Below are 13,215 nucleotides of genomic sequence, written 5' to 3' on the forward strand. Positions count from 1 at the left end.
ATCCTGTTAGTTCTTGAAAGCCAGACTCAAACACTCCACTCCAAGATTCCTAAATGGTGCTATTTTACATGCAAATAAGTAGCCTTATTGCCACTTTTCTCTGGAGCCCATGGAGTACAAATATGACCCTCCTTTGAAGGGTGATGTCAGTTTGCTGTGTATCCATGAAAACCCATGGATCTTTGCTGTAAGATATCCAACAGGAAATTATTTTATCCTTTTGCCACCTAATTCCATGAAGTATAGGACAGAACCATTTTTTCCTGAGGTAAATGGAGAATTGCTCTTACACAGAAGGAAGGGAGTGAGGAGGTTTGCAACCTGCTGGGCAGCATGTTAGGGAGCACATGGAACAGCAGGAGATTCCCTATCCAAAATGTCACATCTTCTACCTAGGAAATGATGAAAACATCAAACAGTAATATTAAGTTTTTAGAAATTATTAATAATGGAAATACTTGGGCGATTAAGAATGGAAATTTGCAAAATTAGCAGCAACACGAACCTAAATTCACCGAAATTGTTAATGACCTTAATGTACAGGTGAGCCTTCTGTGTGCCTGGGATGTCAGGATCAGAACAGGGAGGAGAAGTTTGCTGTTTGGCAATCCTGCCCTAATCCAGTGTTTCCACATGAAATTATCATGTCATGCAGAAATCTCCAGATAATACCACTGCAGTGCTTTCTCTGCCTGGCAAGGGAACATTTTCCATCCCCGCTCCGACGCGTCGACGAGAAGCCACCAAAAAGGGAGAATTTGAAATTCTAGCAAGAAAGCAGAATATTTGGTGGTGGGGCAGGGAGTGCTCTGGGAAGCAGTGACGTGAGGGTCCCCATGGCCTCTGTCCCTGATGACCCAGTTATTATTTGATTGATGTGGGCTCGCAGCTGCCCCCGCTCCGACCCCGGCCAAGGCTGTGTGGGAAGTTCGTGTCTCGGAGCCGTAGGATTGCTCTGTGGAGTGTCTGGAGCCTGGGGTGTGCACACAAACTGATAAATAGGGAAAGGCCTGGATTGCTCCAGCTGGATCAGAGCTGGGATCGGGGCTGGGATCAGAGCTGGGATCGGCGCTGCAGCCCGACGGACTCTCTGGGAGAGAGAAGCTCCCTGGAATTGCAGTGAGTATTTAATTTCCTCCTCTGCATGCCCTGGGATTATGAATTGTTGCTCCAGCCACACGTCAATTTGCCATGGGAAAAGATTTCGGGCACTGGGCTTTTTTCCTTCTTTTTCCCCCTTTTTTTTCCCCTTTCTTTTTAAACATCTGACTAAATGAAAGCAGAAAATATGAGCTTTTAAATTTGGTATCCTACTGCCAAGGGTTTGTTCCAACAGTACTTCATTTGACATAGAGAGGGAAGAAAAACGACTTTTAAATTAAATTATTTGTTTCCCTTCCCAAAAGTACCTGGAAATCCGCGAGTTTCAAACAACCTCTTATTTTACAATGTATAAAAATTATACCTTTGGAATAATTATTCATGAGGGTAACAATTCCAAAGGGAGATTTCAAGCTAATTGCAACACAATCCATTAGTGAAATAAGCCAATTCTTATTATGATTGTTGTATGACCAGGAGGGAACACATCTAAGGAGAAGAAAAGTGGTATTTCTTCAAAGGGTAGCTTTGGGGAGCTTCTTGGCACATTAAAACTGGGAGGAACAGATAAAACCTTAATAATGCACATAATCTGCACATAGGAACAATCAAGTGATCGTACAGCTTCCCCTGCGAAATCATCCTTTAATTAATCAAGTGATTACTAAATTGCTGGAGTGAAGTGGAATGTATCACCTGGCATCACAAATAGTTGCCACTGATCGTACTGAGTTCACATTTTTTTTTCAGTTTTTGGTTTAAATTTTCACAAATAATAGAAAAAAATAAGCTTTGCTTCCAGCAGCAAGCAAAGTACAGGGATTAACACCGAGCCTGAAACGTGCTCTTGAGTTCCACTACGTGACCATTAACGTGCCCCGAGGTGTGTTCAAATAGTTGGTGAAGACCTTCAGCTTGAGCTCCTAAAATTCCTGGTAAACAAGAAATTTCTCCATGACTCCATTGTCAAAATATTTACGAAAGCAGCTGAAGTACTGTCAGTGCAGAGCCCTGCAAGGGCTCCCTGTGCCTCTGCTACATGAGGGATGTTTTGCATCTTAAATAAATTTGAGAAGTTGATGATATGTTACTTTATGATATGGGATTTTATAGCAATAAAAATGATGAAAACCACATCTTTCACCATAAATAGCAGTAAATAGATGTACAGTACAGATTCTGGTCTGAACATGTACATTCTATTTATGGTTCTGCTTCGCTTTTATCAATCAATGGCTTTTTTTTCCTTCATGGTTTCCATCTTTTATACATTGACAAGTTTTTCAGCTGGGACTAAGAACTGAACCTGGCTGAATTTTTATATAAGATGGATAACCAACCCCTTGAATTGACACACATTCTGGGTTATCTTGAACATTTCTGACCACTGACAAAACTAAGCCCGTAAAAGTGCAACATTTTCAAACGTGCTTAAACAACCCCAAGTGTAGGTCACCTGTTCTTCTGAAAAAACACCACTGCCCACCTGGTCAGGATTTCACACATGAAAATTCCCAGCAGAAGAGGGAAAATCAAGGAACAGTGTGTGCCTTTCCACAGATGACATTTTCTTTCAGGCCAGTCTGTGTGACTGAGGACTGAAGAGTCCCATCCTGTCTGTGTCGGGGTTCTACGAAACAAGGGATTAAAAAATTCATCTTCTTTTGTTTTCAGTTATTTCCACTTTTTAGGCTAAAGACCTTTATGTGCCATCTCTGGGAATATACTTAAATTTTTGCTTCCTTTTAAAGCACTCACACAAAAACAATGGTTATATTGTGAATACACGGAAAAGGGAAAAATGGGCACAAAACATTTTGGTTTGGGAATGGCACGACTGCAACTGCCCCAAACACCCAAACCTGTTACTCCAACCTTGTTTCAGCTTTATCCAAGTTATTGTGTTCTGAAAATCACCACTGGGCATGTCTGGTACGTTCTGCCAGGGACTCCACATGCATTGGGCACAGGCAGAATTCCCTTGCCAGCCTGGCAAAGGGTTAATGAGCATCTGTGTGGGCTCAGGAAGTGTCCCTTAGGTCATGGCTCACTCCCAGGAGGTGAGAGGGATTTGGGGTGGCTACTGAGCTCTGGGGAGAGCAGCATATAATGGATCTCAGTTTGGAGGAGGCTTCCCTGCTGCTGCCTCACTCACACACCAGGGGTGAGGCAAAGGTTGGAACACACAACGATCACAGTCACTCTTATAAATAATCAAAACTTTCCTGTCCTGGGAAATGAAGTTCCTTCCTTATATATCTTACTCTGTTCTTTCTAGTTTTATTTTTTTAAAAAGCCCAGTGCTTTATTATATCAGGAGAACAAGCTTGTCAACCCTAAATTGTCAGGTGTCAGAAAATTAAACACTTCATTTTCATGCATAAGTCTCATTTCAAGACACTAAAGCATTCCCAAATAAGCACTGGATTTAAAATTAATAATCAATTAATTAGAACATTCTCTTAATTTCAGTTTACAAAGTCTCATTCTGAGCTGGGAATTTTGTGGTTGCAACCAATCACTGTTATTAGCCATAAAAATCTGTTAAGAAGGGCTAAATCCTTTCTCATACAATACCTGATTTGAGGAAACTTTGTCTAAGGAAAATTTGCTTCCAAGATTTAGAACGTTTAATCAAGTGACCACTTTACATTTGGCAATATGTACTTCATACTCCCAATATACTGGTTTTATCCCACTGGATCAGTGTGACTTTATTTTAGCTTCTATTCCTTTTCTATTTCATTTAAAGAAACTACAGGAATTCAGAAACGCATTTCTTTGGCAAATACGCATTTTTGGGAAAAAATGTGGACTTTGCCCAGGCCAAATTGATCTAACTGATAAGGACCTCACGATTCAGTGAGTCATTCTGCTCTGAAACAAATATTTACTAGCAGAGATAACAAAAACCCCCGACATTCCAGCCTCACCGCATCCTTTCACCTTCTGCTGACAACACAAAGCGAAAGTGTTCAGCCCCCAAAGATGTGTCCAGCTTGGGGGAAGGGATGTGTGTCTTTCCAGGCAGGACTTCAGGTTCCCTGGAATGATACATTCATTATCTCAGACACAGCAAGGCACAGGTATTACCCAAACCCCACCATGGGAGTCTTTCCAGGAAGACCTTTAAACCCAAGTTGCTGCAAATGCTGTTGCAGAGCAGGCTTTTGCTTTGCTGTATTTTCCAAATACTTCCATGCCTTTTTCATCTTTTCTGTCCTTTTCTGTCTGCACAGGCAAAGCCTGTGAGTGGTTCACGGGCAAATTGTCTCACACAGCCCTTTCTCAATGGGCACAGACTCAATATTTGTTTAACCAGTGGCCACATTCCACATGCAGAGGGACAAGGGGGCAAGGAAAACATTTCCTACTTACTCCTCTAATGGCTGCTCCATTACCTCTCACTTGCTCAGCAATACCAGAGGTTTGCTCTGTGAATGTAAACCCAAACCCAGCTCCTGCTAGTGTCCATAGGGACATTACATTTTTTTTTCTAAAACCCTTGCAAGAATTTTTAGAGCACCCTTTTTCACACCTTCTTTCTCAAATTGAATTTATAATTCAAATTACTGAAAAATAAGGTAAATTTTGAAGCCAAAGCACAGCAGCTGTTCTCAGTGTGTCACTGTGAGCTCTCAGCACACTTTGTTGTTGTGAATGTCAGTGCATCCAGCCAGGAGCTCAAGCTCCTTTAGTGTTGAAGGGACAGTGGGAAGCTCTCTCAAGCAAATAAATCCTATAGGATATTAGTTTATTCTGTTTTCACAGGATGCTTTGCACTCTTAAAGAAATACAGGCTCTTAAATATAAATCAGGCAGTGCTTAAGCAAGGCAAAGCTGACTTTTACTGCATAAAAAACTACTTACACTGGGAGAAGAGAGATTCCATGCTGGCCTTTCCATGTTATTTTCCTATATTTACTTGCTTCAGATCTGCATAAAGAGTGAAAGAAACAAATTCACTAAAAGCCCATCTTTGTGCACAAACAGGACACCCACCAGATCCACACTACTGCAAATGCCCCAGCTCATGCCCAAAACATGTTTTTTCCACCCAGTGAAACTCCTTTTAATCTTCCTGAACTAGAGAATTTACCAGGGATTAATCTGATTCCCCCACCATGGTTTTGTGTAAAATTCACAGCAAAACAGTTCTACTATAACTTGGAATATTTAGGAATGGACTCTGTCCTGAGTCTGTACTGTGAGGACAGTCAAACATTCTGTAGCCTCACTGAGGGTGTTACATGACTTTGAACCTCTGATTTTCTTATGATCTGCAAACTCTCCCGTACTGTGGAGTTTTCTGGTTTTAGCTCCCTGCCTAAACCTGCCCAGCAATTCTGTCTCACGGGATGTTTCTCTTGCTTTCCCATTTCTCCAGGTTGCCCTTTAGAAGCCAGCCCCCCAGCAGGGTGAATGAAGCAGTGCAGCTGGGAGCAGAGCATGGCCAACACGTTTGTCACAGTCCCTGATGGGTATTGTCTCCCCGAGCCCATCCAGTACTATGGTGAGTAAAGCAACAGCTTTATATCCTGGAAATACACAGGAAAATGAACATCTGTGGCAATTCCCATCTTTTTCTCTGTTTTAGTTTGTCTTTAAAGCTCTTAGAAGCTACATGTTTGAGTGCCAAGCCTATACTGAAAGTATTGAAATATTGTGATTATTCTGACTGATCATTCCATATAAACATTCCTGGTGCTGCCTCCCTTTGACTTGCATGGAGCAGACACAGCTTTTATTACACTACTCCAGATAATTATAAATAGATAATGCATATTCTATATGTTATGTAACTAGAATTGCAATAACTAATTGGATTCTGGAAGAGTAAAGGCAGGACCTGATGCCCATTAAAAAGAAAAAGAACTCTGAATTGCCTTGAAAACGGTTTCCAATTTGGTTTTTCAGAGATTTGAACAATCCCAAAGGAAGAATGAAACATGATGCATGTTGCACAGGCTTGCTTTGGTACAGTTGTGTGGATTTAAGGGGGGCTGGATAAAATTTAAACTCAACAGACAGAAGGGCAGGAAGAAACTCTCTTTACAATTCCGTACCTACATTTCACTAAAATGAAATCTATAAAGTCTATAAGTCTATAAAGACTTATATGTGGGGAAATACTAAATAAAACAAGATCTGCTTTTTATTCTATTGACTTCAACTTTAAGACTCCTGTCACAGTATTTTTTACCACTCTATAATTTCTAGACCATCCTTCTCAGGCTCTTGTGTAACATTTTCAAAATGATGCCCGAGATATTATTGATAACTAAAATTTCACTTATTAAAAAATTCAGTTAGGGAAGATACTTGACTGTAATGTGGACAACAAACAACCCTCAAGTGTAAGACCTAAAAGCAGCTGTATCATCAGTTGGCAAGTGATATTCAGTTATGTGCCAACAATAATCCAGTGGCATCCACATGACATTGTCCAAACTGTTACTGAGCCATTTTTACCACACTTAAGATTTTACTTAAGAACTTTACAGGTAGCACATTTAAAAACAGTGTGTCAGTCTGCCCGTCTGAAAATGTGTTCCTCTAATATCTGTGATATTAAATCTATGAATTTTTTTTAAACTTTGGAATAGCTGATGCTGAGATATTCTCCAGGCTTTTATCTCACTTTCGGTTTCCCCTGTTTCCAGATGTTCTACCGGAGCACATCAACTACCAGCTGCCAGACACGGATTTCCAGAGTGCCCCTTACTGCCAGTACTCAGCAGTGCCCGTTCCTGCCCCGGCGCTGCAGTCCCAGCCCCCTCTGTCCCCATATGGAGCATACGGGGGGCTGGACCCTCCCTACAGCGACGGGCCCTGCGTGGGCAGCAGCTGCGAGCTGAGCAAACCCCCCTTCGCGGCTCCCCCCGTGGATGACGGGGGGTACCAGGGGTTGAAGAGGCCGAGGCTGCCCCACCCGCTGAGGCTGAAGGGGCAGGAGGAGCTGTGTGTGGTGTGTGGGGACAAGGCCTCCGGGTACCACTACAACGCCCTGACCTGCGAGGGCTGCAAAGGTGAGGACCCGACCCAGGGCTGGGCCCCCAGCGTTCCACACCTGTGATCTGGGCAAACAGGTTTCCTTGGGTTTTAAGCTGTTCCTACAGAGGGTTTTAATTTATCTAAGGAGCCCCTTATTTAACACACTTACTCCCGGATTCACATTTTTACAGCATTTTTTGAAGAAATGCTTTCTGTATTTAATATGAGCACCTCAAGCATCTCATTTTTGCACAGATGTCTCAATAGAATAGTCTCCATTTAAGCAGGTAATGATTTTCTCACAACCATTTATTATAGATTTTCTTGAGTGTGATTACTTATTATTCAAATTAAATAAAAGCAAGTAGTAATGACTTATTAATTATATTTAACTTGTTGTATTGGAGGGGAGGCAGAGGGGCAGCTCCACTCTCTGTGAGCAGTGACAGGACCTGCGGGAAGAGCTGGAGCTGTGTCAGGGAGGTTTAGGTTGGATCTCAGGAAAAGGTTCTTCCCCCAGAGGGTGGTCAGGCACTGAAAAGGCTCTCCAGGGCCCCAAGGCTGCCAGAGCTCAAGGAGTGTTTGGACAATGCTCTCATGCACAGGGTGAGATTTTTGGGGTGCAGGAACAGGAGCTGGACTTGATCTTTGTGTGTTCCTTTTAACTCAGGATATTCTGTGATTCTATGGCTCCATGTATGGAACACAGCATTTAATATCAGTCAGAGAGAACCAGACATAACGATGTTGTCAAAAAGTAAATTTAAAATCAAGGTGACGTTTCCGTTTAAAATCCCCAACCAACCAAACCCGAACGACACTTTTAATTCCTTAAGTTACTGTGAGATAGAGCTCCTTAGATTGCTGCAGCCATGACCTGAGCCTTGTGTGCAGGGTTCAGCTCCTTAGATTGCTGCAGCCATGACCTGAGCCTTGTGTGCAGGGTTCAGCTCCTTAGATTGCTGCAGCCATGACCTGAGCCTTGTGTGCAGGGTTCTTCCGACGCAGCATAACCAAGAACGCGGTGTATCGGTGCAAGAGCGGGGGGCACTGTGAGATGGACATGTACATGAGGAGGAAGTGCCAGGAGTGTCGCCTGAAGAAGTGCAAAGCTGTGGGAATGCTGGCAGAATGTAAGTGCTCCTCCCATGCTGCCCACGTCACTAATCAACCCGGATAAAGCCTTTTCCAAAGTGAATCCCTTCTCGTTAGAGCTAAGTGATACCAGCCTAAGCTTCATGTGGCTGTAGGAAAATGATCTTTGGAGTCTGTAGCACCTGTAGCATCTTCATGTGCAGAAACAAGCAATGCTTGGGAAGTATCTCCCTAAGTTAAGAGGACTACTGTTCAAAGACATTACAAGACAAAAAAAAAGAGAAAGTACTGAGAAGAGAAGTTAAATATCCCGAGCCCTGTCAGGACAGCAGTGAGCAGATCAAAGGTGCTTTAGTGTTTGGGGAAAAAAATTAAATAAAACCAGCATGATGGTCTTTGATGAAAAATTCTGATGCCTGTATGTCACAGAGTCACGAGAAAGGAGGAGACTGGAAACCCTGAGGCCTTTGGTGGGTACTGAACATGAACTCACCTGACAAACCACACATCGCCATATCCTCTAGTGTGTAGTTCCTTACAGGTGATGGCTCCTGTGCTGCAAGACTCGAGTCATCTCTAATAAAAAAGATGATTTCAAATTGTAATTAATTCAAAATACACATACTGATGCCCACTTCCATGCCTTGCAGGTCTGCTGACTGAAGTCCAGTGCAAGTCAAAGCGACTCAGGAAGAATTTCAAGCAGAAGAGCAGTTTCCTTTGCAGCATAAAGCTGGAAGATGAGGGACTGAATAGTAAGCATGTATCATCTACAACAAGATCTGGAAAAGTGGGATATTCTTCTATTTAAAATACCTCCTTTTACCATTTATTTTTACCCCAAGTCATTGTCACCTGATCCGTTTATTTTTTATAACAGACCCCAGAGAAGATGGAACTTACTCCAGGGGAGCACCAGCTTCTCGACCACATCGTAGCAGCACACCAAAAATACACAATTCCCCTCGAGGAAGCCAAGAAGTTTGTAGGTATCCAGCCCACTCAGCCTGCACTGGTAAGTTATTGCTGTCCCCAGCACTGTGCCTTGGTTATATCCCATGTCCAAACGCTCTTTCCTGCAGCTGCAAGAGACTGCAAGTGCTGAGGAGAGTTTTCTCCGGCTCTCTGAGACAGCTGTTGTCCACGTCCAAGTGCTGGTGGATTTCACAAAGAGACTTCCAGGTAAGTTCCTTCCTCTGGGAAACATTACAGAAATCACACTGATGGAATGAGTCCCAGAAAAATACAGGCTTTAAGAAAAAAACGCTTCCAACTGATTATTTTTTATTTCCAGCTCACCATTTAGTTGTCGTGAGGACAAACGTAGAAGCTTTCACTTCAAAACTTTGCTGTGATTGGGTTTCTTTTCCATTTCTCACACGGAGTAGAGACATTTTCTGGAAGCACCATCTTGAGTGAATTACACATTCTCTGAAATCCAGCTGAGTTTTGCAATAGATCATAATCATCAAAATAAAAACCAGATGTTCCTTCAAAGGAAAAGGCAGCACAGAAGGGACTGACCAGGTGCTCCTATTCAGATTTTCCCTCAATAAGGCACAAGGGAACATGCAATTAAATCCACTGCATTTCAATGTAGAGCTGGCAAAATGACATTTGACAGGGAGGGTGATAATTTTTTCGTTGTAAAACTTCCTGACAAAAGTCAATCACCATGTCTAGAGCAGGTATTTGATGCAATTCAGCACCACTGTGAGAAAGAGCTGAAGGAATGGGTGAGCTCTTGGTGTTACAGATCCTGCTTTGATCGGGATCAAGAAGAAATTTCTGCAGGTCCTTTGCTCTTGAATTATAAGTGCAGATAATGAGCTTGTCAAAGGATGAACACAAATTTTAAAAAGATAATAATATAGCAGTGAATAAGGGGAATATACACTAAGCAATGTAGCAATTTTATCAGGTACTCAGCATGTGATATATATCAGAAATAAGGAAAAAAATTTTTATGAAGTCTTGCTTAGTCCCAAAATTTTCACTTGTATCTTCCAGTGAATCTTCTAAAACTGGACACTAAAACTACCTCCTCCTTTTTTTTTCTTTTTAATTGTCTAACCTGCAAACAGGCAAGAAAGATCACAACAGTCCTTGGTACATGCATCACTTAACTAAGGCTCCTCCTTTTCAGTAAAGGCATTTATTATTAAAAAAAATCATTTTATCACCTCGTGTTAGGGGCTAAAAGGCAGCCCCAGCCTTCCTTGATTCTGATCATGTCCCTTTCTCTGCAGGATTTGAAAGTTTAGCCAGTGAGGACCAGATTGCACTGCTGAAAGGGTCAACAGTTGAGGCAATGTTCCTGCTGTCAGCCCAAATATACAACCAGAGAATGAGCCAGTGCCAACCATCAACAAGTGATAGTAAGTTTGACTAACGAGCTTTCTACCCACACCAGTAGGAGGTTCTGCCATTTTAATTCATTTAATCTCAAATAATTACCTACCCAAGCAGAGTGGTACTTAGAATAGTATCATTAATGACAAAATACCTTCTAAAGGCTTTTTATTCAAGCCACACAATTTACTTTTTTAAATAACTAAATAAAGAGAGTTCTGGTTTTTTCCCATTAGTTCTAAACAAAAAGTGACATTTTTGAGTGTTTGCATAAATTGTGGGGTGGATGGGTAATATTAGTTATGTTAATGACTAATTATATATTGTGCCAAGTTTAACACAAGAGACTTTGACCAACAATGATGCAAATGAGCATTTTTTTTATACCTACATGGATCTGGGAAAAATTCCCACATTTTCAGCTATATATCTTCAGATACAGATAAATATTTAAAGTCAGTCTAAGCTTGGCTGGAGACTGTCACCTGTCTTGTTCCAGGTCATGCAAGACTTTCTGATCATGGGACATGTTGTCACGTTCAAAGCCTTGATAAAAACAACATTTATTCCATGGAAATGTCTCACAACGAAGAGAGTCCAACTTCCACTACTACCACAGGTAGAATCTAAATACTGGGAACCTTTTGGTTTGCTGGCCCTCTTCTTAATCACATGGAGCAACACTGTCCCTGTGGCCCCTGGGCTCCCTCTTCCTTGAGCTGCTCTGATCACACACACAGGCATTAAATCCTCGTAGGAAGAGGTGGTGTTCATGTTTGATCATATCCTAGGATAAAGCCTTGAGATATATATAAATCCAAAGCTCCACAGTACAACCTTAACACAACTTCTGTTACTGGTTTAGAAATGAACACTGTTTTCCTGAAGTTTGTTAACTATTTCCCTTGAAAGATTCACTGAATCACAGGATGGCTCAGGTTGGAGGGTGCAACAATGGGTCATCTGGTCCCACCTCCCTGCTCAAGCAGGGTCATCCCAGAGCACATGGCACAGGGTTGTGTCCAGACAATTTTGGGATATCCACAGTGAGGGAGACTCCACAACCTCTCTGGACAATCTGTTCCCACACAGTGATGGAGTTCCTTCCCCAGGTTCAGGTGGAACTTCCTGGGCATCAGTTTCTGCCTGTTGCCTCTTATCCCATTGCTGGGCATCCCTGAGCAGAGCCTAGCCCAGCCTCTGACCCCTCCCTGCAGACACTGACAGGCAGGGATGAGGTCCCCTCTCAGCCACCTCATCTTGAGGCTGAACAGCCCCAGCTCCCTTTTTTAGAGTCATGGAATCATTTAGGTCGGAAAAGACCTCTAAGATCATCAAATCCAGAATTTACCATGAGAGTAAATGAGAGATGCTCCAGCCCCCTCATCACCTTCACATTCTCTGCTGGATCTGCTCCAGGAGCTCCATGTCCCTTGTCCGGGGGCCAGCCCAGCACTGGACAGAGCGATCCAGGTGGATCCAGGGGGGTATCACCTCCCATGCTCCAGGCAAAGATGATTTGCAACTCTTCCTGCACTGAAATAATATCATGATCACTTTGTTTTGGTTTTTATTCAAAAAAATTTTTATTCAAATATTTTTATTTTATTTGTTTGTTTGGTTTTTTTTTCCCCCCATCTTTAAGGCTTAACGGAGGAGTTCATCACCGCCCTGTTCTACTTCTACAGAAGCATGGGGGAACTCAAAGTCACCGAGACCGAGTACGCCCTGCTCGTAGCAACCACCGTGTTCTTTTCAGGTAGGCTGGGAAGGTGACAACAAGCTGTCACCTGCCCCCTCAGGGGAGCTGCCACTTCCCCCTCAGAGAAGCTGTCACTTATCCCGGGGGAACTGTCACCTTCCCCTCATGGGAGCCGCCACTTGACCCCTCAGGGGAGGTGTCACTTATCCGGGGGAAACTGTCCCTTGCCCCCTCAGGGGAGGTGGCACTTGCCCGCTCAGGGGAGCTGCCATTTCCCCGCTATGGGAGGTGCCACTCCCGCCTCAGAGGAGCTGTAACTTATCCCGAGGGAACTGTCACTTTCCCCTCAGGGGAGCCGCCACTTGCCCCCTCAGGGACCTGTCATTGCCCCCTCAGGGGAGCTGCCATTGCCCCTCAGGGACCTGTCATTGCCCCTCAGGGGAGCTGTCATTGCCCCCTCGGATGAGCTGTCATTGCCCCTTCAGGGAAGGTGCCACTTGCCCCCTCAGGGAGCTGTCATTGCCCCCTCATGGGAGCCGCCACTTGCCCCCTCGGATGAGCTGTCATTGCCCCCTCAGGGGAGCTGTCATTGCCCCCTCAGGGGAGGTGCCACTTGCCCCCTCAGGGGCGGCGCCGCCGCCTCGCCCCCTCCCTCTCACCGCGCTCTCCCCGCCGCTCTCCCGCAGACCGCCCGCTCCTGAGGGACAAGCGCCACGTGGAGGAGCTGCAGGAGCCGCTGCTGTGGATCCTGTACAAGCACTCGAAGCTGCAGCACCCGGGGGACCCGCAGCGCTTCGCGCGGCTCCTGGGGCGCCTCACGGAGCTGCGCTCGCTCCGCCACGCCCACGCGGGGGCGCTGCGCGCGCGGGACCCGCGCCTGGCCGCGCCCCTGCGCGACCTCTGGGACCTCCACTAGGCGGCGCCAACAGCCGCCGGGGGGGCGGCGGGGGGGCTGCGCTGCCCTGGGGGAG

At 44.3% G+C, this 13,215-nt stretch overlaps 1 protein-coding gene across 1 annotated transcript; it reads left to right on the forward strand.

Moving 5' to 3' along the window:
• The first annotated feature begins 640 nt into the window (after window positions 1-640).
• Window positions 641-13,160, forward strand: LOC116798392 (bile acid receptor-like). Its single transcript, XM_032710788.1, has 11 exons — window positions 641-1,119; window positions 5,489-5,614; window positions 6,765-7,130; window positions 8,088-8,228; window positions 8,841-8,980; window positions 9,071-9,175; window positions 9,273-9,372; window positions 10,440-10,568; window positions 11,042-11,161; window positions 12,188-12,301; window positions 12,931-13,160. The coding sequence occupies exons 2-11, from the start codon at window positions 5,524-5,526 to the stop codon at window positions 13,158-13,160; spliced, it is 1,536 nt and encodes a 511-aa protein (XP_032566679.1). The 5' UTR covers window positions 641-1,119; window positions 5,489-5,523.
• Window positions 13,161-13,215: the final 55 nt, after the last annotated feature.

This window comes from Chiroxiphia lanceolata, chromosome 25, assembly GCF_009829145.1.
Source record: "Chiroxiphia lanceolata isolate bChiLan1 chromosome 25, bChiLan1.pri, whole genome shotgun sequence".
NCBI lineage: Eukaryota > Metazoa > Chordata > Aves > Passeriformes > Pipridae > Chiroxiphia > Chiroxiphia lanceolata.